Consider the following 23,585-nt stretch of genomic DNA (forward strand, 5'->3'; position numbering starts at 1 on the left):
AGATGGACAATGACCCAAAGCACACTGCAAAAGCAACCAAAGAGTTTTTGAAGGGACAGAAGTGGAATGTTATGCAATGGCCAAGTCAATCACCTGACCTGAATCCCATTGAGCATGCATTTCACTTGCTGAAGACAAAACTGAAGGGAAAATGCCCCAAGAACAAGCAGGAACTGAAGACAGTTGCAGTAGAGGCCTGGCAGAGCATCATCAGGGATGAAACCCAGCGTCTGGTGGTCTATGCATTCCAGACTTCAGGCTGTGATTGACTGCAACGGATTTGCAACCAAGTATTAAAAAGGGAAAGTTTGATGTATGATTATTATTCTGTCCCATTACTTTTGGTCCCTTAACAAGTGGAAGGCACATATGCAAACTGTTGTAATTCCTACACCGTTCACCTGAGCTGGATGTACATACCCTCAAATTAAAGCTGACAGTCTGCAGTTAACACACATGTTGTTTGTTTCATCCCAAATCCATTGTGGTGGTGTATAGAGCCAAAGATGTTAGAATTGTGTCGATGTCCCAATATTTCTGGACCTGACTGTAGCTAGTAATGTTTTTAATGTTGAAGTACGTTCCGTCCAGCTGATTTCTGTCCATGGTGCCAACTTCAGTCAGCTCAGACTATGTACAGCGTGAGAGCCACAATCTTGAAATGAATGGGAACTTTTTAAAAAAATTTTTGTTGGTTTTAGCTTTTAATCATTTTTCATTTTCCTCTATTATGTTGAAATTTTATTTTTGTGTGTGAGGGACTTGGTAAGAGCAAAATCTCCCTACCCCTCAAGTAAGTGGTAGCATTTGTCTTCCTTGTTGTGGTCACTGAGACTCCTTTTCAATATTATAGTTCCTTCTTTCAATAAAGAGAAGACATTGCAACCTTTCATTTACTTTTTTAAACATGGAAAAACAAAGGGAAGCAGGAAGTTACTAGATGAGATGCTTGTGGAGGGATTTTTTAAAAAAGGTAAAATCATTCAAATGAGGTTGGGATATGTGAAAGGGGCAATTTCTGAATTCAGATTCATGGATGACCACAGTAGCAATTGCAGAGCTGAGAAAAATTATATTTTTTTTCTAATCACATTGACAACATAGATACGGACTCCTTGTGTGGATTACAACATAGCTTTACCTGAATAAAGGATACTCAGGATGTGTACTTCAGGCTTGGACACATTTGAACAACCAGTTTAACATGCTGCCCTCCAGTCTGTGAAGTGGCACAAGATGTAGAACTCTAAACTTTTCACCGTGGCCAACCTCAATGGGGCTAGTGAGTGGTGCTCTTCTAGCAGTTTATTCCTGGGCAATTTAAGGTGGAACCAGTGCTACATTTCCCTGCTGGTGGGAAATAATCCACCAGTCATTCTCCCAAGTGTCTTAGTTACTTCACATATGGATTACTGCAAAGCTGTACATGGGGCTGCCCTTGAAGACCACTCGGAAGTTCCAGTTGATCCAAAATGTGGTGGGAGTATTTATGGGCATGCTGTAGTATGCCCAGGCAACACCTCTGCTATGTGAGCTGTACTGGTTACCTGAAGGCTTCCAGGTGGAATTAAGGATGCTGGTTGCCACTTATAAAAGCCTTCATAGCATAGAGCTTTGTTACTTGAGGGACCATCTTTTTCACATGATATCTCCCCATCCTGTAAGATCTGGGAGAGTTGCCATGCTTCAGGTCTGTGTATGAAGCAGTGCCATCTGATGGGAACCAGGAGGCGTGCCTTCTCAATTACAACACCTGTCCTCTGGAATAGCTTCCCCATTGAAATCCAAACTGCCCCAACCCTGCTCTCTTTTAGACAAGCCTTAAATACCTGGTTATGCCCAGGCATTGGCTAAGAAATGGTGTGGGCTCACTGTGTGTTGGTTTTGTTGTTTTAGTGTTTGTTGCCTCCCTATTCAGCCATCTTTTCTTTTTATGGTTTTGATCATTGTTTGATGCTCTGAGCGGGTGGCCTACAATTGTGATTAATAAATATGGGATGGGAAGGAGATGAGTTCTGTCAGATTTTGTGCAAGGCCCTCCCAGGAGTGGCTAAAACACCCTGATGAGGCTCCTGCATGACAGCCCCTACAGCCACCCACCCCAAATTACTTCACAGGGATGGTGTTCCAGAGGCTACAAATCAAGAAACTGGGAGGGGGGGGGGATCCCAGTAAAAAAGATAAGCTTTTATGAGTAACCCCTACCCCAGTGTTTCTCAACCTTGGCAACTTGAAGACATGTGGCCTTCAAGTCTCAGAATTCCCCAGCCAGCCATGAAGTTGAAGTCCACATGTCTTCAAGTTGCCAAGGTTGAGAAACACTGCCCTACTCTATACAACTGTTACTTAAAAAAAAATTAAAGGTAATGTTTTCATGGTACATGATAATGTAGCAAAATCAATCAATCATTCATTCATTCATTCATATATATATATATATATATATATATATATGAATGAATGAATGAATGAATGAATGATTTTGCTACATTATTTTATTATTACATTATTTATTTATTACATTTTTTATTACATAAAAAAAATATGCTACAAGCAAAAAAAAAATGCAATCATGAGTTTGCAGAAATCCCTGAAACAATATATGTTCGTCCCTAGTGCTAATTTAATTCACAGTTTTGATTACAATGTTGTCTAGTGTGTTCACATAACCTACTCAAAATACGCCAACAATTAGACATTCGGGTCATTCTGGTTTATGGTTGCCTGACATTTCTATTATATTGCAACTGGCTGACAATCAACTGTTGCCATTACATGATGGGTTTGTACCGTGCGTGAAGAGCGATACAGGAGTGGGTTCAGCACATGCAAGCTGAACAGAGCAAAAGAAGAAAAGATCTTGCGGCCTCTTCCATCTCAGTGACTCTCATCTGTAGGCTATCATGGATCTTCCTCCTTATCTCAGTTTCCTGGTTTAGGAATTTCTGTTTTGGTTCACAAGATCCTTGGAAGATTAGTTCCTAAAATACAAGGACTAGCAATGTCAAATTTCTTAGATAAACCAGGAATCTAGAACCTAAGAGCCTGTATTTCATATGATGAAGTTACATTTCTTTCCACACATATATATAAAATAACATATATTAGAAAACAAGAAAGCATTAGAGGAAGAAAAATGGTTTTTATTCTGGAGTAGACATTATTGATCCTTTTTTAAAGGATGGATTATCACTGTACAAGGAAACACAGTGAGTTATAAAGAATTGTGGATGTATAAAGAAGCATACTTGTATATCAGATTAATAAAAACCCTGGTCTTTAGGTAGAAGGGTAATTAATGTTTTGACTAGCTGAAGCTGCATGTAATGTTTTGAGACTGTCTTATTCTTTTAATGGGGATGATTCTATCTTTGCACTTAATCAACGTACATAGTTTAAGGGGCTGGTAGTAATAGGGCATTCTCACTGTAAGATATGGTGAATGACTTCTTTTCTCTTTCCTCCTCCTCCTCTTCCACCTCCCTCTCCAACTCAGTTCACAAGATGCTGGAATTGGATTTATCCTTGTCATAGACCGCAGGCAAGACAAATGGACATCAGTGCACGCCTCTATACTGCGAATTGCGGTGAGCTGCTATGCAGCTAATGCTTTTACTTCCCTTGACAAATCTACGTGAATAGCATTGAATAACCTGTTTATTTTCTAGAGTGTTTGGGTACTATTTTTTTTAATCTAGAAACCTTATAAAATTACCTATTATAAATGTGGCTTAATTAGAGAAGCAGAAATCATCTGCAGTGATATAAAAATTTGAAGTTTGTAGGACCTGCTACGTTACATTCAGGGATCAAATGAATCTAATGCTTTATGATTATATCCACTTTAAAGAAATTGGGCTTCAGGTGGTGATAAGATATGATAAAAGAGAGGTGTTTTTGTTGATTACAGAGAGTTACTTGCTTCTAATGAAGTATCTGTCCATGAGAAAGTATTTAATGTAGAATTGATGCTTTAAAAACAGTTTAAGGTGCTCGCTGTGGTAAAATAGCAAAGATTCTGTAATTTCTATATACTTTTGTTTAAAATGAGGAATATAGAGAGAAATTGGTAGAATTTATAAGCAATTCTTCAATTACCACTAAAACTGATACTTCGTTTACACTTCTATAATGTAAAAGCAGTCTGCTACTTGTGTGTTCCGTTTATTTTTTCTGTGTGTGTGTGTTTGTGGTTAGTTGGGGGTTCTTCATTAGTATTGAAAAATACTATATTAAGCTGAGATCTGCAAATCATTATATATTTATACAAAGTTGTATTTGTTGTTATTCCTGGAAGAAATGGGAATCAAAGATAAAATCACTGGTTATTTTATCAAGACAATACCTCAATTTTAGGCTGCCAGTGAATTAGAGACAAGCAGCCTTTTTCCCTTTAAACAAGCCATTATTTATATAGTAAAATTTTTGAGTTGTTCGGTTTTTCATTTAAGGGAAATTATTTCATGATTATATACAGAAATAATATTAAATCTAGAACTAGTAATAGTTTACTTAAAGGCAATAACAAGGGCAGTGCCTTCAGATATTTAAAGCAGATTCAAGGAATAATGTCCAGGATTTTTGCTGCCAATTTTCTAAAATCAGGACTTTTAACATTTCTATGGTACAAGAACATTACGGTTAGTTATAAAATTATTTTTTATTAGTATCTCACCAAGGTTTTTTTTTAAGTTAGTAACATTGAACGCGTGTGTTTCCAAGTCTTGCAGTGTTTGGCCTAGTTCAACTATATTCCACAACTCATGTTCCAGTTTGCAGTAAGTTATGACTTTGTGTAAGGGGGGAAAAAGGGGACAGATAGAGAGTTGAGGGGCATTCTGATGACTACTTAGTGGGATATGATTATCTCTCTTCTCTTGAGCAGTTGGGAGCATCAGTTGTCTCCTTGAGGTGAGCTTTGCTATAGTTTATCCAACAAGACATTTGCATTCCTGGGAGCTTAATTAATTGATTGTGGGTTGACATGTTTGCCTCATCTCCAGGTAGGCAGGGATGAACAGTTATTATACCACAGTATAATCACGTTCATCCCTGTTAGAGCCAGATCCTATTTTTGACTTCTTAACTATAACCAATGGACAATTACCCTTATGACAAAGTTAAAGTAGTTTCATTTTATGCTGTAGCAATTAGAGTGTGACCAGAATTAACTCACCAATTAGCTCAATAACATTCTTTGCCACCAAATTATCCTATTCTAAATTATGCCCACAGCCATTTGAGATACCTGGGGTAAGGACATTATGATTAGTGCAAACCGTGAAGGACTTTCCCATTGTCATTTAAATCATGTTTTTGAGTAATTCTTGGTGCGTGACAATAATAGTTTGTCTGATTCAGCTGTCATAGCATGTATTATTCCATATCAGAAAAAGGAGAAGTGGTATGGAAAAGTGAACCTGTGGCACATTTTTGATCTGCAAACCATAAACATAAATGTTTTGAACAATTATGGATAATGTCTAATACTGTTTGGAAAAGCTTTATTTGGGGCATTGTTGATGTAAGTACTCTATCAAAATCAAATTGTATAACCTTACAGTAGTGCTGTATCACTTTTAAAGTCCTGAAGGGCACTGGGCCAGGTTATTTGCAGGATTGCCATCTCACTGAAGATACCTGCCCATTCTACCAGGTCGGATAGAGTGGGCGCAGTCCAGGTCCCTTCCCTTAAATGTTGCCATCTAGTGGGACCCAGGAAGCATGCCTTCTCCATAGCAGCCGCTGCCCCATGGAACACCCTCCCCAGCAGGCCCCCACCCTCCTAGCCTTCTGGAAGGCCTTGAAGAACTGGCTCTTCCCACCAGCACTGGGGCTAGAGTGAGCTGGAGTCTGGGGAAACTGAATAGAGATGTATGGAGGAGTGTTTGCTTTTGGGGTGCTGTGAGTTTTTGTTACTGTTTTATGGATTTTTTTTAATGTTTTATTGTTTTGCAAGCTGCCCAGGATATGGTATTTAAGCCTTTTAAATAAATAAATGATTAAATTCTCATCCATTTGGCACACTTAATTATAATAAAAGAAATAACATAGCATATTTTAATAGTACTCACAGTCAGTGAAGCTTTGGCATAAGAAGCTTATTGTTACTGTGCCTAAAGGAAATGCATCCTTTTTGTGTTGTGGCCAAGAACTTGCATTTGCATCTAAAATTAATTTCCACTGTTACTTTTGTTCCTTTTAAAGCAAAACCTTCTCATGGGAAAGGATGCTGAAATATTAAACCTAGAAATGTAGGTTCATTTAATAAACATTTACATTTGCAGGTGGAGATGTTCTAATTTTCTGAGATATGAATGGGTTTTTAGATAAATCTGGATTATCAAAAAGGACCTCTGGTAAACTTCCAAAAAGTGTTTTACATTACACATCATCACTCTCCTGCTTAGATGCAGAGTCATAAATACCCTTTAAAGAAAGAATATATCAATTATTCTTCTGTTCATAAAAATGTATTCAAGGATTGACCTGTGCTGGATTTCTAGCCTATTTCTAACCAGGCTTATAGAAGTTCCACCTCTCACTTATGGAGTCCATAATCCAGTACAGTGGTACCTTGGGTCACGAACGCTTCTGTTCACGACCAATTCGGGTCACGAACAGCACCGTTCGCAAAATTTTGCTTCCATCCGCGAACTCCGCATTGGGTGACAAACAGGATCCGCGGCCATCTTCCCTGCCATGACACGTGGTCGTGGCTTCCTGTAGGGAGGGGGACTCTCCCTCCAAGCAATAACCGCCTCCCCACCCGCCTTCCTGTCCTCCATGCCAGAAGTTGCCTCGAGCAAGGTTAGCGTTCTCTCTCTTCGTACTGCACTGTACTGTATTTTGTTTCATATTTTTGTGGTTTTAAAAAGAAAATACATATGGTTCAGAACGGATTAACCGTATTTACATTGAACCTTATGGGAAAATTTGATTCGGGTCGCGACCAATTCGGGTCGCAACCAGAGTCTCGGAACGAATTAAGTTCGTGACCCGAGGTACCACTGTAATTGTAAGATTACACAGAGGAATCTTTAGATTGAAATGGTGGAGAGTTAATTGATTAACAAGAGGATATTAAACTAAATTGTCAACATGAACTTAAGAACTTCTCCCAAACCAATGTAACTCCTGAGGTTTCTTCTAAAGAGGTACATGAGGAATAATGTTAGATGCACTCTGAATTGTATTTATATAAAACAGAAAAGTAAGAAAGCGGCCATGTTTTTCTTAGATGCAAAGAAAATCTTTGGTAATTTGGAATGGCCTTTCAGGTTTACAATTCTGAAAAATATGAATTGTGGTACGAATTTTCTTACATGGATACATGTAAGAACAAAGAGCCAAGATAACTGTAAATGGACTTTTATCTTAAAAATACACTATAATGAACGAAACAAGGCCCAGTTGTCCTTTCTCTCCTTTATTTCTATTGACGTTAGTACCACTGGCAAAGAAGATACAATTTAATAGAATTTCAGGAATCAAATTATCAATTCAAGAGCATAAATTAAAATTATATGCAGATGATGCTGTACTTAGTTACTTACCCAAAGAACTCTCTAGAGCTAATAATGGAATATATACAGTAGTATAATTTATTATCACAATATTGGATTAATAAAAACACCCAAATGATATGAAACTTATCTACAGAAAAAACAGGACTTAACAGCAAACAACTAAGTTTAACATTACTGCTAAAAATATCAGATGTCTGGAAATTTATTTAGCAAAAAGTAATAAAGATTTATTTAAAAACAATTACTCCAAAATTTGGAGAAATATAATAGTAGACATTTGAAGATGAAACAGCTGAAACTTGCCCTGGTTAGGAAGAATTACAGCAGTAAAAATGATCATCTTGCTAAAATTTAGCTTTTGTTCCAAATGATCCTGATAAGAATTGCAGAAAAGGCACTTAATTATTGGCGGAAACAAACATCAAATTTTATATGGTCTAATAAAAGACCCAAGGTAAAGGTCAAAGAATAAGGTAAACTGACGGCACTCATTTTTAAGTTGTATTAACAGGCTAACTCTTCAACATAGGCAACAGATTGAATTATAACACTTTAATATCTGGATTGCCTTCATGAAAGGAGCAGCACTTCCAGATAGCTTGCACAAATATCTTTGATTTGATACAAAAAGAAAAATACAAACTATAAGGGATTGTTCAATAATGAGTAGTCTCTTTAAACTATGGGACAAATATAGAAAAGGAAACAGTCCAGATTTATTTCCTCTGGCCTTGTTTTTAAATATTCATGATCTGATACAGAATTTAACCCAATGTGGAAACCATACTATATTTGGATTATAATCTTATAAACGGGTTTGTATCACATCTAAAATATGGGATCTTTTAAATATAAGTTTGTAATTTCTGCAGTTTCTCCAGGCTTCCTTTGGCTTTCTGCCCCTTTTGGCTTTCTAAAATTTTAAAAAATATATTCTGGAGGCAAACTGATATAAACCAGAAGACACCCTTGGGGAAAGACAAGGATAGGGAAGTTGGAGCTAATTTTATAGCAATATCAACCAGATTGAAGTAGTGAAAGACCTACGTCTGAATAGCTCCTGTGACTAAATGTTACTACTTCAATGTGAGATGACACTGCCCATGTTTTCTTTCACCTCCTTGTGTCCTCTGCAGCTGCTGTATCCAAAAGATGTTTAGTTCCAGACCCACTGCATTTCAGGAGTGTATTTCCTAGCAGAGTAGCAGGAGAACTATCTCCATTTCTTCCTTTCTAATTCATTTTTTCAGTATAGATGATTCTGTAAAGCTAGTGTGTTCCAGGGCCCACACCAAGTTTTAAGTTGGCATTTGTGAACTTGGGGATTTGGCCTTCCTTCATTTTTTTAGTCTCATGACAGCTACTCTGAGGATTCGGAGCTAGTTTTTAAAAACAGTTTTTGAGCTATCTGCCAGAATTAAACAAAGATAGGCTATTGTTCACTGACTTGTAAAGCTTTAGGGGAGAACAGATTGGCTATAGTGAGGTAACACCTGGAGGAAACATAGCTTAATCAACCATGAAAGAGCTAGCTGTGAAGAAAATGGGAATGACACCCTTCCACGTGGTGGTGGTTATTCATTCCAGAACCTATCAGGTTGTAGGACAATGTGACAAATTCCAGGGCATGCCAGTGAAATATAACATGCATTTTTATCAATATTCCAGAAATTCTTTCTCAGCTCTGAATTCCTTTATAGAAGTAGTAGTAGAAAATAAACTCTGAACTCTCAGAGGAAAAACTGTAATGAATTCTGCATAACATCTTTTGCAAATATACTGATACTTCTGGATTTCTTGAGCTAGTATGAGATAAGTTATTATTGGTCTGAACTGAAACCTAAGTACAACTGTGATTTAATGGAGAAATTCCTTCTTGACTCTAGACTGAGTCACAGAATCACTTCTACTGTATTTTTTCCATTCAGGTTTGGTGGTGGTTTTCAGTTTCCAGTACAATATAGGAACGCATATTCCAAACACATATACCTTGTCTAAAATACAATGAAACATTTCTGTTTTCTGATCCCGGCCAAAAGATCCAAGTGTAGGGATGATTCTGTAAGATAAACCTGTTATATAAAAAAGAGAAAGTTGATTTGTTTGTTTGTAAATGTGCCTAAAATGTTTTTTTTTTTTTCCTATAATAAAAATTACACTGAGGAAAAAAAGTATGTGTGATTGTTTCTCAGGCTAAAAATCTTGTCAAGGCAGGGATGGATGGAAGCTATATATACAGCTTAGCTTGTGGGAAGCAACATGTTATTACCTATAATGCCAGTTCTTAAATAAAAGATAACTCCTAGAAACATTTGATTGGGCAGTGTCATTTTTTGACTATCACCTTACTATTTTTCCTTGGAGGAAAATACATAATTTATTTCAAAGTGTCAAGATTACTCTTGTTCAATATAAATATAGCATCAATTAGATAAAACACTGGATCAGTTTAGGCGGCATATCAAATCATACTATTAAGAAAGCTTATTTAGGATTTGTGCAATTGCTTAATTAGAAATGGCTTATTACCTACAGAACCTAGCTCAGACCCTTGACCTTGGAAGCCATAATTGATAGTTTGGTATAATGTCTGAATTGGCAGGCTGTAATTACATCCATTTCCATTGCTCCATAGAAATTAAACCTTAGTTTGCCTACACCTTTTGAAGTTCACAGTTAGTTCCAGCTCTAATCTGTGGTTAATGCAAAGTAAACGTAATGCAATTTGTAAATTGATTTGTTGATTCTATCTTATCCAATCTGATATACCAAAATTTTACACCACAAAGAACGATTTAGATTGAAAATGATCAATTATGCAATCTAATAAGTTAAATATGACAATTATGTTTACCCATTTTGCAGACATCATTTCCAGGAAATTTGCAGCTAGTTCTGGTTTTGCGTCCAACTGGTTTCTTTCACAGAACTCTCTTCGACATTACATTCAAATTTCATAGAGATGACTATAAAATGAAGCTACCGGTTAGTGCTTAATCTCTTTATTTTCACTTGTAATTTATTTTTGTGCACAGAGTAGAATGATAAGTATATTGGAACAATAAAAAGTATGTCTTTATTATATCATTTTTTACAGTTTTTCTCTGCATCGGCAAATCTTTTTTTCATCAATAATAAATGGATTGAATTTTCTATAGGCAAAATGATGGCTTTAAAAAATAAGCACTGATTTGCCTATGTTTTTTGTATCATATTTGAAATTAGATCATTTTCAAAGTATAAATAATTTTAATCTTTTAACTGGAAGATATGAAAAGTACTACAGCAATTACTTTCATTAAGCAACATTTATTGCTTATTGCAGTGAGTGCATGACAGCATTTTTTTTAGCACATGCATAAATGAGGTTTTTATAGTGCCTCTGCTTTAGATCAGTAAGATTAAGTCTGAGAAAATATGGAAGAAAATTAAAATAGCTTCCTAACAGTTTAATGTAGGTTGCTCTTTTGTAGTTGTCTTCTGTATCCACTCCCCATTGTAGATGTTCTTATATGAGTAATTTTTTTTTTAATGATTTGGAAGAAGTACGATGGACATTGTGAGAGAAAGGGTAAAGCATTTCTCTACTATTCATTAAAGAACTGAGTTTTTCAGGCTTTTGTGCAAAGCTTTAAAAAGTTGCTTGAGAATCATTTTAACGTTGATGAATAGACTCCTTAAAGCAGCTACAAATTTGTTGTTATGCTGACATGGGTTGCTTTTGAGTAATAGAGGTGCTATGTTTACATGAGGTCAGAAGACCTTATTCTGAAACATTTTCAAAGCATGCTCAGCCCTAATATTTGTTTGATATAATTATTTGGTAAAAAGCAATTAATGGGTGAAAAACACCCACACACAAGCCATATTTCCTAATAGGCAGTAACTTTTCTAGGATTAGTCAAAATAACATACATTTGTGTACAAGCTTCTGAGTTTTCCAGAACTGGTCTTCAAGCAGTTAGGTGCTATTATATTAGATTATAAGGCTATGTAGTGCTTCAGAAATCATTCAAAAAAGGACTTCTGAGTGCTTGGGACCATAAACATATTATCTGCCTGCAGCTGTTTAAAGCAGCCCTGTCTTTCCCCAGGATTATATAGCTGTTCTCTGGAGTTGTCACATGATCCTAGGAAATTTAGTGGCTGCTTTAAAGACTTCCAAACAAATTATACTTTTGTTATGCTCCAAAGAACCTTTTTCAATCAAATCTGAAGCATTGCCAGCCCTATTAGATAAGGATAAGAACTTCCGATATCTCACATGGCCTATAAATGTCATACTTTTATAGGTTTTCTCAAGTTCTTAGTTACCATAAGCTTATACATTATAGTTTTGAGTTTTGATTTAAGCAGATGCTTTATATGCTGTTATCATAGTGAAATCCCTCCCTTATCTGATAAATCATGTTTCATTAAATATTATGACTAAGTTTCACAACTACAAATTTGCCAAAACTATAAAGCAGAAATCCAAGATTTTATTCATTTTGTGCTGTGATTTCTGTCTTTTAGATCATAATGCTAAGCTCACTAACAGAATTAAATAGCTACATTGATAGAGCCCAGCTAACTGAAGATCTTGGGGGTTCCCTAGATTACTGCCATAATAGGTGGCTTGCACAGCGCACTGTAAGTTTTTTTTCCTCTGTTTCATACCTTGTTAATGGATGTGGACTGAAATGACAATGATCGTATCTCAAAGAAAAACATTAGGAGTAATGAATTTGGAAGTGTTAATTTATATGATATATTGTTAAAAGGAGTTTTTGATAACTCTTGAGAAAATGTATTAACTTTTTTTTTCAAAATTAACCTATACACATACATACACACACAAGAAAATGGAATGAACCTACAGTATAACTAAATGCATGACTGATTTGCTTTTTTTATTATGAAAGGTTGAGAGAATTAATGAAGGATACGAGGGTGTTAAAGATCCTGAATGTGAGACAAACCATTTTTTAGTAGTCCCAGGAGTAGAACTTGGTGGAAAAAGTGGTCATGGAAGAAAAGGAAAGAAGTGAAAGGAACTAGAGTGAATGTAGAACAACTGCAGAAAGAGAAAGAGTAAGCCCTGTATGAAAAAGTGCTAGAAGAGAGGTTACTTTTTCAACAGAATGAAGGGAAAGCAGACCTAAGGAAAGAGGGTGTGAAGCTTGATTGGAAAGAAATAAAAAGAATTACATTACAGAGTGCCACCAAAGTGTGTGGAAAACTGTTGGAAAGGATGTTTGGTGGAAATATTGCCTATGTGCATAGATAAAAAGATAGCTGCAAAGAATGTAGTTAAAAAGAGAAAAGAGCCATTAAGATTAAAAGAGGCATAGAAAATGCCAAGAGAAATAGTTTTGGAAGTGTGTAAGTGAGCTAATCAAGGATCTTCCAGCATCATGAATGGAATTAAAAAGTAATGAAATGGCTTGGGATGAAACTGAAGTGAGGACTGCCGGACAAAGTGGAATAATAAGAGTGGAACTGAAACAAATGCTGGAAATGTTGAAGTAAATGTTTGTCAAAAGGCATAAAGCATGCTTCTGCCCACCTGGTTATACAGAACTGACATTTAGGTATATCAGAAGAAACAAAAGCACAAGTTGAAGGCAGTGCAAATGGGCTTCTTAATTGTGTGTGGTGAAACGAGAAGCAATAGGTCACAAATTAATGGGTGCTGAATGAATGTGGACTGACTACTAAAGTAAGTGAGCTATACAAAATAAGTTCATTGAGGTGGTTTGGTCATATGAAGGAACTGGTCAAATTGCAGAACAAATACACGGAAGAAGAAGGAATAGATGAAGAGGAAGATTGAGAATGTTGTGGTTGGGTTGAGACCCTGAAGAAGAAAGAGATGAGAATTTTAAAAAATAAAAGGCAGTGTATGAAGTGGCACAGGGTCATGGTAGATGCACAGATGTTTTTCAAAGATAGAAAGGTATAAAGAAGTTAATTTAAAGTAGATTTAGCTATATTTCCAGTCCTTTCCTTGTGTCTTTTCTTTGGCTTACTATGCCTTTCTGCAGTTTGCATAAATATGCAAGTATGTAACTAAAGCATTTTTTAAAAATGATTTTTTTTAATATCATAAGTATACTTTAAAAGTTCGAGGATATATAGTTAAGGAGCAAATGGTGGAGATAATTTTCAATAGAAGAGAATATATGTAGCTCAGGGTTGACTGTGGAGTCCTTCGTGCTCTCTGAGCTTGGTTGTTTGCTTGCAGACATTTCATTACCCAACTAGGTAACATCATCAGTGTGAGTGAGTGTGGGGTTTGCGCCCTGTTTATATACAGTAGTTTGCCCAGCCAGTTTTGGTTCCTTGATTAGTGTATTGTTTTCTGCTTGATTGTTTGCCTGGTGTTAATCCCTGCTTATCTGGGTGTTGGAGGCTGGAGAGGATGTGTCTGGTCTTTTTGTTTCCTTAGCTTTTTTATTGTCTCCTTTGAATGGTGTGTAAATATGGTTTATATCTATGTATGCTTCTATTGATGGCTGATATATCTGAATGCCAACCTTCCAGGAATTCCCTAGCATTTTTTGATTTAGCTCGGTCTATGTTACTCAGTTTCCCAGTTGAAACTATGGTTGACTGTGTCCATGTGTTGTGAGATTAAGAAGTTTTTATTGTGTCTTCTGACTGCTAGGGTTCATGGATGTGCTCTGCTAATATTCTGCCTATCTGTCCTACATAGTTGGCTGTTACAGTTCTTACACTGTATGTTGTAAATAACTCCTGTTTTTTCTTCTTGGGCTACTTGGTCTTTTGGTTTTCTTAAGATGTTTTGGAGGGCTTTACTTGGTTTGTGTGCTACAGCGATCCCATGTAGTTGTAACAGTCTGTTGGTTGTTTCTGAGATGTTTTTGATGTATGGCAGTGTTACCCTTTTCATAGCTTGTATAGGTTGTGCTGTAGTGGGTTGAGTAGTCAGGCACTTTTTGATAAAGTTGTGTAGATGTCCATTTTGTTGGAAGATGTTGCATAGGTGATCTGTTTCCTTTTTCTGGCGTTCTGGGTTGCTGCAGTGTGTTTGTGCTTGTCTGAATAATGTTCTTACACAGCTCCTCTTGTGGGAGGTTGGGTTGTTACTTTGGTAATGGAGCACTTGGTTAGTGTGGGTTGTTTTTCAATAGACTTGTATTTCTAATTTGTTGTCATTTCCTCTGCTGATGAGGCTATTTCAAAACAATACCCTAATCAAGAAACTACCAAGGACAAAACCACACCCCCACCAACACTGGCAGGGTAAACTACTCTATATAAACAGGGAGCAACCCCACATTCACTTGCAGTGATGATGATACCTAGTTGGGTAATGAAATGTCTACAAGCAAGCAACCAAATTCAGAGAACCAATGACTCCACGGAGATAATTTTATTTACACCTATTGACATACATTTACATTTAAAACCAAATATATGTCATTTTACTTCTACAAATAACAATTGCTGATTTTTAGAGTTAGTGTTATATGTATACATATTAAATAGATGTCTTCCATGTCCAATGTGTGTCATGTATTTGTAATTCATAAGGCTATAGAGAGCTTTGCTCAAATGGTTAAGCAGACAGCTCAAACACTTCAATCCTTTGGAAATGAACTTGCAGAAACAGAGCTGCCAAATGACGCTCAGTCCACCAGCCACCTCCTTGCAACACATACAGACAGCAGAGACAAAATGAAGGTAAGCTAGCAATTGTTATATAAGGTAATTTTATTGAGTAAGTGGTCTTTAGTTTTATTTTCCTTTGCATATTTTCCCTTTGAATGTTGTGTGGCATCCTCCCTCTGATATCAGTGCCAGCAAATTTTATGATCCCTCACATTTTCAGTAGATCTAAAGGTTTAAAATATTATATTGGTAAAACAGTAACAAAATCCTGAAATGCTTGCAAATTATAAATGTGGCAAAGCAATTCCTCTGACATGACTTTTATCTATAGCAACTGGATTAGTTAACTTTTATTTTGGCACTACTATGTTGGAGTAAGATTCTGGGGTTTGTGCACACATGCACACACAAACAGAATTAGGTTTTGTAATTTTTTAGTAAAATTTGTTTTATTTATTTATTTATTTTTAAATCTTTTTATCTCACTTTTATATTGTACATGTATTCAGAGCAGCATAACTCACTGGTGCTTGCTTTCTGTCAGTGGAAAATCACACTGTTGTTCAACTGTGTCAAAAAAAATTTGACAGTCCCTTGTCTGGGGAAGGGGGAGTTTGTTATATACTACCGAAAGGTCACAGGTTACCCATCTTTAGCTTAGATTGTATTGTTTCAAAACTCCTGGGATGGAATTTCCAAGTTGAATTCTCATGAAAGCAGAGCCCAACTATACCTTTTCAACTTTTCTGCAGGAAGATTTGAAAATAGCATTAAGGCAAGGTCATGATATTCTCCACAGTATTCAAAAACCAGTCCTTGAAAACCCAGAGTACAAAATGAATCCGGATCAAACAGAAAATCAGATTACGGTGGAAAGGTGAGATATATCTAGTATATGTAGTATATATTTTCACTGCATTCCTGTTTTTCTATTTCCAAAATCTTCCTGATAATAAGATGTTAATACCTTTGTGAAGGTCCAATATGGAAAACAGATGTCATCCATCTAGCTATGTTCTCTCTCTCAGAAAAAGAATCAAAATTCTGCAGATGTACCAATCAAAATACAGGGTTGTACTTATATTGTTCCTTGAAAAAATAAACCGTCTGGCAAAATAAAACAAAGATGGTCATAACAAGTTAGCATTTGATCTAGTCTGCAAGAGGAATCCTGTAAATTTTGCAGTGTGAATTGTCCTGAAGATCTTAGGCTTCCCACACAAGGAAGAATATAGGTATAATAAATTACTTATACTGAGTCAGACAAGCAGTTAATTAACCATCTTTCTTCAACCAGCATGCACCTCAGCTGTCCCAAATTCTCATCAATGAACCTGTTGGTTGGGGAATTCTGGGAGTTGAAGGCCATATATCTGGAAGAGATCCGACTTGGGAAAGGCTAAACTAGAGTGTAGCATTACCTTTGGTTTAATATCCTTGTTTGTGGTTTGCATGGAATATCAACTTTTTGACTTCTAATAGATTAGATTTGGAAAAGAAGTGTGGTATAGAATAGATTCCCAAACTTTTCATCCCCCTTTTTGATTTTTAGAAACTACCCACCCAAATGTCTGTTAAATCCATCCATTATTTTGTATGTTCCTGAAAGAGTATTTCAGGCCTCTGTGCCCCTCAGCTTCCCAGCAATCTGCTGTCAATCTCCCTGCCACACACCCACCTTCCTCCCATCAATCTAGCCATCCCCACCAATATTTCCAGTTCATTAGATTTTCATTTAACTACTGTATTTTTCAATGCTATAATTTTTTCTAACATCTTTTCTCCTCCTAGGGATTTCTCACTCCCCTTACCCCACCCTCAGTTTGGGAATGCCTGATGCAAAACATCTTTATCTCTCTTTTTCTTTTAAGGCTTTTATCTCAGCTAGATGAGACAGAAGCAGCCTTTGATGACTTTTGGTCTAAACATCAGCAGAAGCTTGAGCAATGCTTACAACTGAGACATTTCGAACTAGATTTCAAAGAGGTATATGATACGTTGGTCTAATTAAGACAATTCTGGATTAGCAGCAGTGTTTCAGTTTTATTTTCACTTAAAAGTTTCCATTTTCTTAAATTTTCATTTATTCTATACTAGGCAAAATATTTCATCAGATATGTTTTTGATTATCCATTGTATGACATCAAAGCTATTGGTAATAATTACATATGATACACATAAAATAGTAATTTAAATATTTAAGTGATAAAATGGAATTAAAAGCATAGATAATTGCTATACTTTATCAATATTAGCTTACTCGATGTACTGTAGTTATTTAAAAATTACTGTATGACCTAAAGAACCATAATAGGAAGTTCCTCAAGAAATACTGCTTATGTATATTTCTATGATCATAAGCCTTAGCTGATTTCTGTGATCCGAAGTCTGATTTGAAATTTTGCTATATTGTTGTGACTTACAAAAATTTATATATTCTATTTCATTTAGGTCAAAACAGCACTTGATAGTGTGTCTGAGAAATTATTTCATTTCACAGAAGTGGGAAACAGCAGTTCACATGTAGAGCACCTTCTGAAAGATCTTGCCAGTTTTGAAGAAAAATCACAAGTAAAGATTTAAGGTTTCTTTATTTTGAGCCATTTTCCAGTGGGGCACATCGATAAAGAGAAAATGCTACAACTTACATTTTCTTGTTATATTAATTATTTTCCTTAGGAAGTTTTGGAAAAAGCCAGCATACTAATTTCTAAAGGTGACCAGTTTATAGAAAACAAGCATTATGCTGTGGACTCTATTCTTCCAAAGTGCAGTGAACTCCAACATCACTATGAAACAATTATTTCAGAAGTCGATAAAAAAAGAGCTCTCCTGAACCATTCATTTGAATTACATAGATGGTTGGAAAAGGTATATCTAGTCTTATCTATTTCCCCTCTTATTTGCTGATTAAGCTTTAAATCTATATAAGCCGTATCTGGAATAGTAATTGTCAGGTACCGATGCAAAGTTAATGGTAAAATGCTAACAGAAGGACAAGATACCATCATGGATGGCAGATCAAGCAGAAGGCAGCATGAAAAAGAAGCAGATTAAGGGAGCTGGGACAGAGACAGACATTTCCATCCTGTTCTATTCTTTAGGTATAAGCAACATTATATAAAGTGCAGAAACATTATGTGAAAGTCATGTCGATGCTGCAAAATATGAAATTTATCAGGGATATTAAAGCCACCACAAGGAAAAATCTGCAAATTACAGATGCTCTCATATGCTTTGGCATACTGCAGGAATCTGATAAAAGGTAGGAGAATTTGGATAGGAAAAAGCAAGGCCATCAGTCATTGCTTAGAAGGATGAGGCAATGAAAAGAAGCCTAAAGTTACTTAAGCCCCAAAGAGGATGGCCTTGATTTATGATACAAACCATCTATGGGCATTATGTAATCTAGAAACTTGTTAAGTGTTTGGTTAATAACAGAAGGAGGAGGAAGCTTTAGTATTCTCTTACTAAAGTGACAAGAAAAGAAATGTTAAATCCTCCACTCTGAATCATAGAATTAGAGGCTTGGAAGAAACCTCAGAGGTCTTCTAGTTGAACCCCCTGCCCAATACAGAAATCCTCAGACCATCTCAGACAAATGGTTGCCCAATCTTTTCTCGAAAGCTTCCACTGAATATCGTAATTATCTCTAGCAACAGTTTAAAGCAGCGGCCATTCCAAAGAACGTGCACAGGTTCATCGGAGCTATGTAAGAAGGAAGGCCTTCCCAGATGATAAAGGATGAAGAGGCAGTTGTGAAAGAGTCTAGTGAAGGACATGTGAACCTTTATATCCTGTTATCACTTTAGAGTGTGACAAATCAGAAAAATGTCTTCTTTCAATGTATATGGTGTGGTCAAATCATACAGTTCTGCAGTCTCTGTGAGGGGAGAAAGAAAAGAAAACCTCATCTTCTGAAAAGTTTCTGTTAGGATAAACATGACACATGATACAATGTGGTGTTTAGAAATGCTAGCATGTTGTGCTCATAGTGCAGTTGAGTCTGTAGCAGAAGATAAAGGTTTAAATAACTCCTTATCCTGGGGTCCTGATCCATTCAAACATACTAGAATGGCAATTTGCAGGGAGGAATAAACAGCAATCAAGTTATACAGATTTACCTAGCTAAGATACACGTCGTTTGGCTCTTAGGTCTCTGACTTTAGAACCTTTGGAATGTTTTGTTCCTTCTGACTTTCACTCTTTGGAGATAGAATTTTACATCTTTCCCACCATTTTCAGGTTTCACTGTCCTGTCTCTGGATGAGGCAAGCAGTCTTACAACTCATCCTCACAACACAGTAGCCTGAAAAGTATAACTGAAAGAGTCCCCGTGTCTTCAAATCATTCTGTTAATTTTGAGGGCCTATAAGGGCCTATAAGTCATTTGTATAATGCAGCATTTTCACGATGTATTTTTCTTGGCTCCTTTGTAGTGCATGAAGTGGTGTGATGATGGAATTTACCTGCTGGCTTCTCAACCTGTAGACAAATGCCAGTCGCAGGATGGAGCAGAATCAGCTCTGCAGGAGATTGAGACATTTTTGGAGATGGGTGGTGATAATAAACTCAGGGAACCAAATTACTTGTCCAAAGAATTTGAAGCTATCCTCACCGAGGAATTAATGGTAATCTTAATATCAAGATTTTAGAACAATATTTGGTCACATTTATACAAAAGCATATACAAGCAATAAATTGGAATATTTGAGTTGAAATCACTTAATATATCTGTTCAGCTTTCTAATCCTTATGTTAACCTCCATAAACTATCATGTCAATGCCCTATTTGGGTTGCTTTTCAAATAAATTAACTGATGTTTTGGTAAAGACCTCACCTACAGAGGTTTAGCAATAACATAAATAATGTGGTAGTATATTTGTTATTGCTAGATTTCTATAGGTCAGTTAATTTACTTGAAAAGCCACCCAATTACTGCAATGTAGTATTTTTGAGATTTGGGAATCGTAAATGTTATGGATACCCCTAAATGCACTATCTTGTACCCAAATCCCTTGTTTTAACAGAGGCACTATACTCACATATGGAGTAGACAGTCATTTGGTTTTTACAATGGCTGCAAATTCTCTAGACCATCCCAGTCCTGCAAAGCTCTCAAATATATAAAAAAATCATAACTCATCTGCTTAGATTTGGTCTAAGAAATGTTTTCTGTGTAGTGAATCAAATCAACGATAAGACTGAGCACATTCTTTGTGAATTGCTTTTAGATTCAAATTCAGCTTTTGAAATGATGTTCTATGAATTGGGTTAAGCATATAGAATTTTGGCCCTTCTTTTTACAGGAACATGTACAAAAGGTTTTTCAGAAACAGAAAAGTATGGAAGAAATGTTTCAAAAGAGGCAGATCAGTCTTAAGAAACTGGCAGCTAGGCAGACACGCCCTGTTCAGCCAGTAGCACCTAGACCAGAGGGATATCTAAAATCACCTTATCCAGGTAAGAAACCCTCAGTCAAGGTATTCGGACCTGTTGAAAACAAAAATAATTGATCTGGCAATTATGCTTAACTTGACACGAGCTGTAGTTAAAGTGATTGGATTCTGTTTCACATAACAGGCCTTCAAATAGAGTCTGAAGATTCATCCAGCCCTGATAATCATGCAATAAGGAGAGTGAACTTTGGAAAAATCAAGGTAACAGTGGATGAGTGAAATAGAGACAGTTAAAATATTAAATTCTCCCTAAGCATATGAAGCAGCCTTATTGAGTCAAAGCTATCAGAGCTTAGATACCACTTTTCTATTGCTGGTGCTACAGTAAGGAGAAGAGTTGGGCATTTACTGCAAGAGAAAGACTCTGCATTAATGGTTCTTTCCTTGATCAAGTAACCTTGATTTGGAGATCAGGAGCAGCCAAATTGTGTCCCACCATCCTACACCAGGATTTGAAAAATAAACAGTTGCTTAAGATGAAAGGACTAGCAATAACTATGTCTCACATGCATTTCTCCTAATATGAGTTTATATTATACAGTTTGCCTAATGCCCACGTCTTTTCAATCAATGTATCCTTGCATAATGCATTTGGGGCACTTTTGTTGCAGTATAAGTACTTATTCCTTAATTTTTAGTTGTAAATGACAGTAGGCTGTATTAACATATGCATGCATGCCATGTCACTTAAAAATTTGGTATGAATTGCATTTATGCAAACCAGATTTCTCTTTTTAGCCAAATATATTTTGGAAAGGAGAAGTTTGGCTTTGAAGTTTTGTTTGATGCTAAGTTGTTGTTTTTGTTAGAGTGAGATAAGTGAAATCCAGCAATCTAGAAGTGTATCCGTGACAGATGATGAAGAAAATCTAGCAGTGTTACGCAAGTGAGTAGATCTTTATACAAGCATCTATATGTAAATATAGCATGTCAGAAATATTCCAGGTTAATGTCAAACAACTGCGTTTAAAGGTAGTAGAAGTCATTAATGGGCAGCTTGAATGTGTTAATCAAGCAGTAGTCATACAGTTCTAATCAGTAATCTTTTTTTTCTTGGCAGTATTTCTATATCCATCCTATTGGACGCAGCAATAATTTTTACTAGCATATTAGTTGGGTTGAGTCATACAATTTTTGGTAAAATGTTCTTAAAAATATTTTTCCGTAATCAGATCTAAGAAGCAGCATGCATCTTGTTTTGCAGTTGCTAGTATTTATTAAAAATCAATCCTTGATCTCCAGTGATTAAAATTCTACACATGTAGAAACTTTGAAATCTGAAACCATTTAATGATTAATTTATTCCTTATGTTGACAGACATGTTATGAATGAACTTCTTGAAACTGAACGAGCTTATGTGGAAAAACTTCTCTGTGTTCTTGAGGTATATATTTTAAATCCTTGCCAATGGTATATTTAAAATGACTTCTTAATTAATCCTGTAGCATAGAACATGATCTGAAATATTTACATGGAAGGTAGTAAGTGGAGTCAAATATTTGTGGGACAAATGTGACCTTACAGGGCATAAACATTCTTCTCCAAAAAATCAGCCCTTTGACTTGGGGGAATTTGGCAGCCTGCTTTTTCTTAATGTGAATATTGCTGGGCACTGTTCACTTTAGAAGAGATGGTCCGCTGAGCTCACATCACCTTAAACGCTGTGTGTGTGTGTGTGTGTGTGTAACCCTAATTACAATTTGCTGAAGAAATAAACTAAGAAACAATATGGCCTAAGTGCAATATGTGAATGCTGACAATATGAGAAGCCAGATCTTTTGTTACCCAAACAGGGTGGATTCTATCAATATGTTCTCCACCATGAAAGGTCACTGAAGTTAAGAAGGAAAATTGAAGTCAGGAAGATATAAACTTCCTCTCTTCCAACTTGGCTCACAACCAGCTAGTCTGTTGGAAATATATTCTGATCCCCATATTTTAATGTAAAGGTATTTTTGCTGGAGGCAAGAGAAACTGAAAATATGATGAACATGGACATCAATTTCCCTTTCATGGCAGAATATCTTAGTTCCCATTAAGATTAAGGCAATCCCCCTTTTACTCTCCTTGTTTCTAGTGGTAGATGAAATAAAGACTGTAATATAATGACCTAAATATAATGGCATGGAAGGGGGAATTAGAATGTCATTGCCATAATCTTCCTTTGCTAAACACATATTCCCTCTTGAGAGAATTTCTCCAGGACCAAATTCTGCCACTTCGTATTACTTCCCTTTCTAAGCCATTTGTTTTGGATACATCAGCTAAAATCAGAATCTTCTCTAGCCTAATGAGTGTTTAAAGAGCAGGTTTCTGCGTCTTTCCTGATCTGTGGAAATGCTAAATAATAGATTTAGCTTTGTTGCCTAGCGCAGAAGTCATAAACAGGAACTTGGGTCAGGAAGGAAGAAGAAAGAACAATTGCCTTGAAAGGTCATTCTGTGAGAACCTGCAGTCCTTGTGATCAACTCTGGAGTCAAAACATTCAAATTACCAGCTGTATATGTGGTTATAAATAGTTCTGACTTCCATGCATATAAACAGTTCAGAAATACATGTCGATTATTTAAAAAAAGCACTTTCTTGTTCATGTGAGATTTTTCAAAATTAAATGTTCAATATTTATATTATGTAAAATAGAGTTACTGTTAAAACATGTTCGCTCTGTATTAGGAGTCTGAGCAGATTAATAGCTGTTGAAATATTGCTACCTGTTTATCAGCAGCGAGCAGGCTGCAGTTGTTGGAAAGAGAAGACACTTAATGGGAACTCAATGAAAGCAATTAATCTGCTTCCCTTTTGTATTACAGGGCTATGCGGCAGAAATGGACAACCCCTTAATGGCACATCTCATTTCACCTGGGCTACAAAATAAGAAAGATGTTTTGTTTGGAAATATGGAAGAAATCTATCACTTTCACAACAGGTTAAGATTTGTATCCCATACACAAGCTTTCTGGCAATATAAGCAGGGCATT

The 23,585-nt window shown here is 36.2% G+C and overlaps 1 protein-coding gene across 4 annotated transcripts in view; it reads left to right on the plus strand.

Annotated features, from left to right (window-relative positions):
- The window catches only part of MCF2L (MCF.2 cell line derived transforming sequence like), a 120,679-nt gene that overhangs the window by 72,212 nt on the left and 24,882 nt on the right, over positions 1–23,585 (plus strand). For 3 of the 4 annotated variants that reach the window (XM_025163239.2, XM_025163235.2, XM_025163236.2), the window contains 14 exons: positions 3,497–3,587; positions 10,395–10,514; positions 12,045–12,161; positions 15,069–15,218; positions 15,899–16,023; positions 17,018–17,132; positions 17,598–17,717; positions 17,826–18,017; positions 19,586–19,777; positions 20,457–20,610; positions 20,731–20,807; positions 21,416–21,492; positions 21,925–21,991; positions 23,418–23,533. In XM_025163239.2, the coding sequence (XP_025019007.2) occupies positions 3,497–3,587; positions 10,395–10,514; positions 12,045–12,161; positions 15,069–15,218; positions 15,899–16,023; positions 17,018–17,132; positions 17,598–17,717; positions 17,826–18,017; positions 19,586–19,777; positions 20,457–20,610; positions 20,731–20,807; positions 21,416–21,492; positions 21,925–21,991; positions 23,418–23,533 (1,713 nt within the window). The remainder of the gene's footprint in view (positions 1–3,496; positions 3,588–10,394; positions 10,515–12,044; positions 12,162–15,068; positions 15,219–15,898; positions 16,024–17,017; positions 17,133–17,597; positions 17,718–17,825; positions 18,018–19,585; positions 19,778–20,456; positions 20,611–20,730; positions 20,808–21,415; positions 21,493–21,924; positions 21,992–23,417; positions 23,534–23,585) is intronic. The other variant, XM_088136533.1, reaches the window with a different exon arrangement.

This window comes from Python bivittatus, unplaced genomic scaffold, assembly GCF_059951505.1.
Source record: "Python bivittatus isolate LINGU-HERP-01145 unplaced genomic scaffold, Pbiv_v1 ctg000060_np1212, whole genome shotgun sequence".
NCBI lineage: Eukaryota > Metazoa > Chordata > Lepidosauria > Squamata > Pythonidae > Python > Python bivittatus.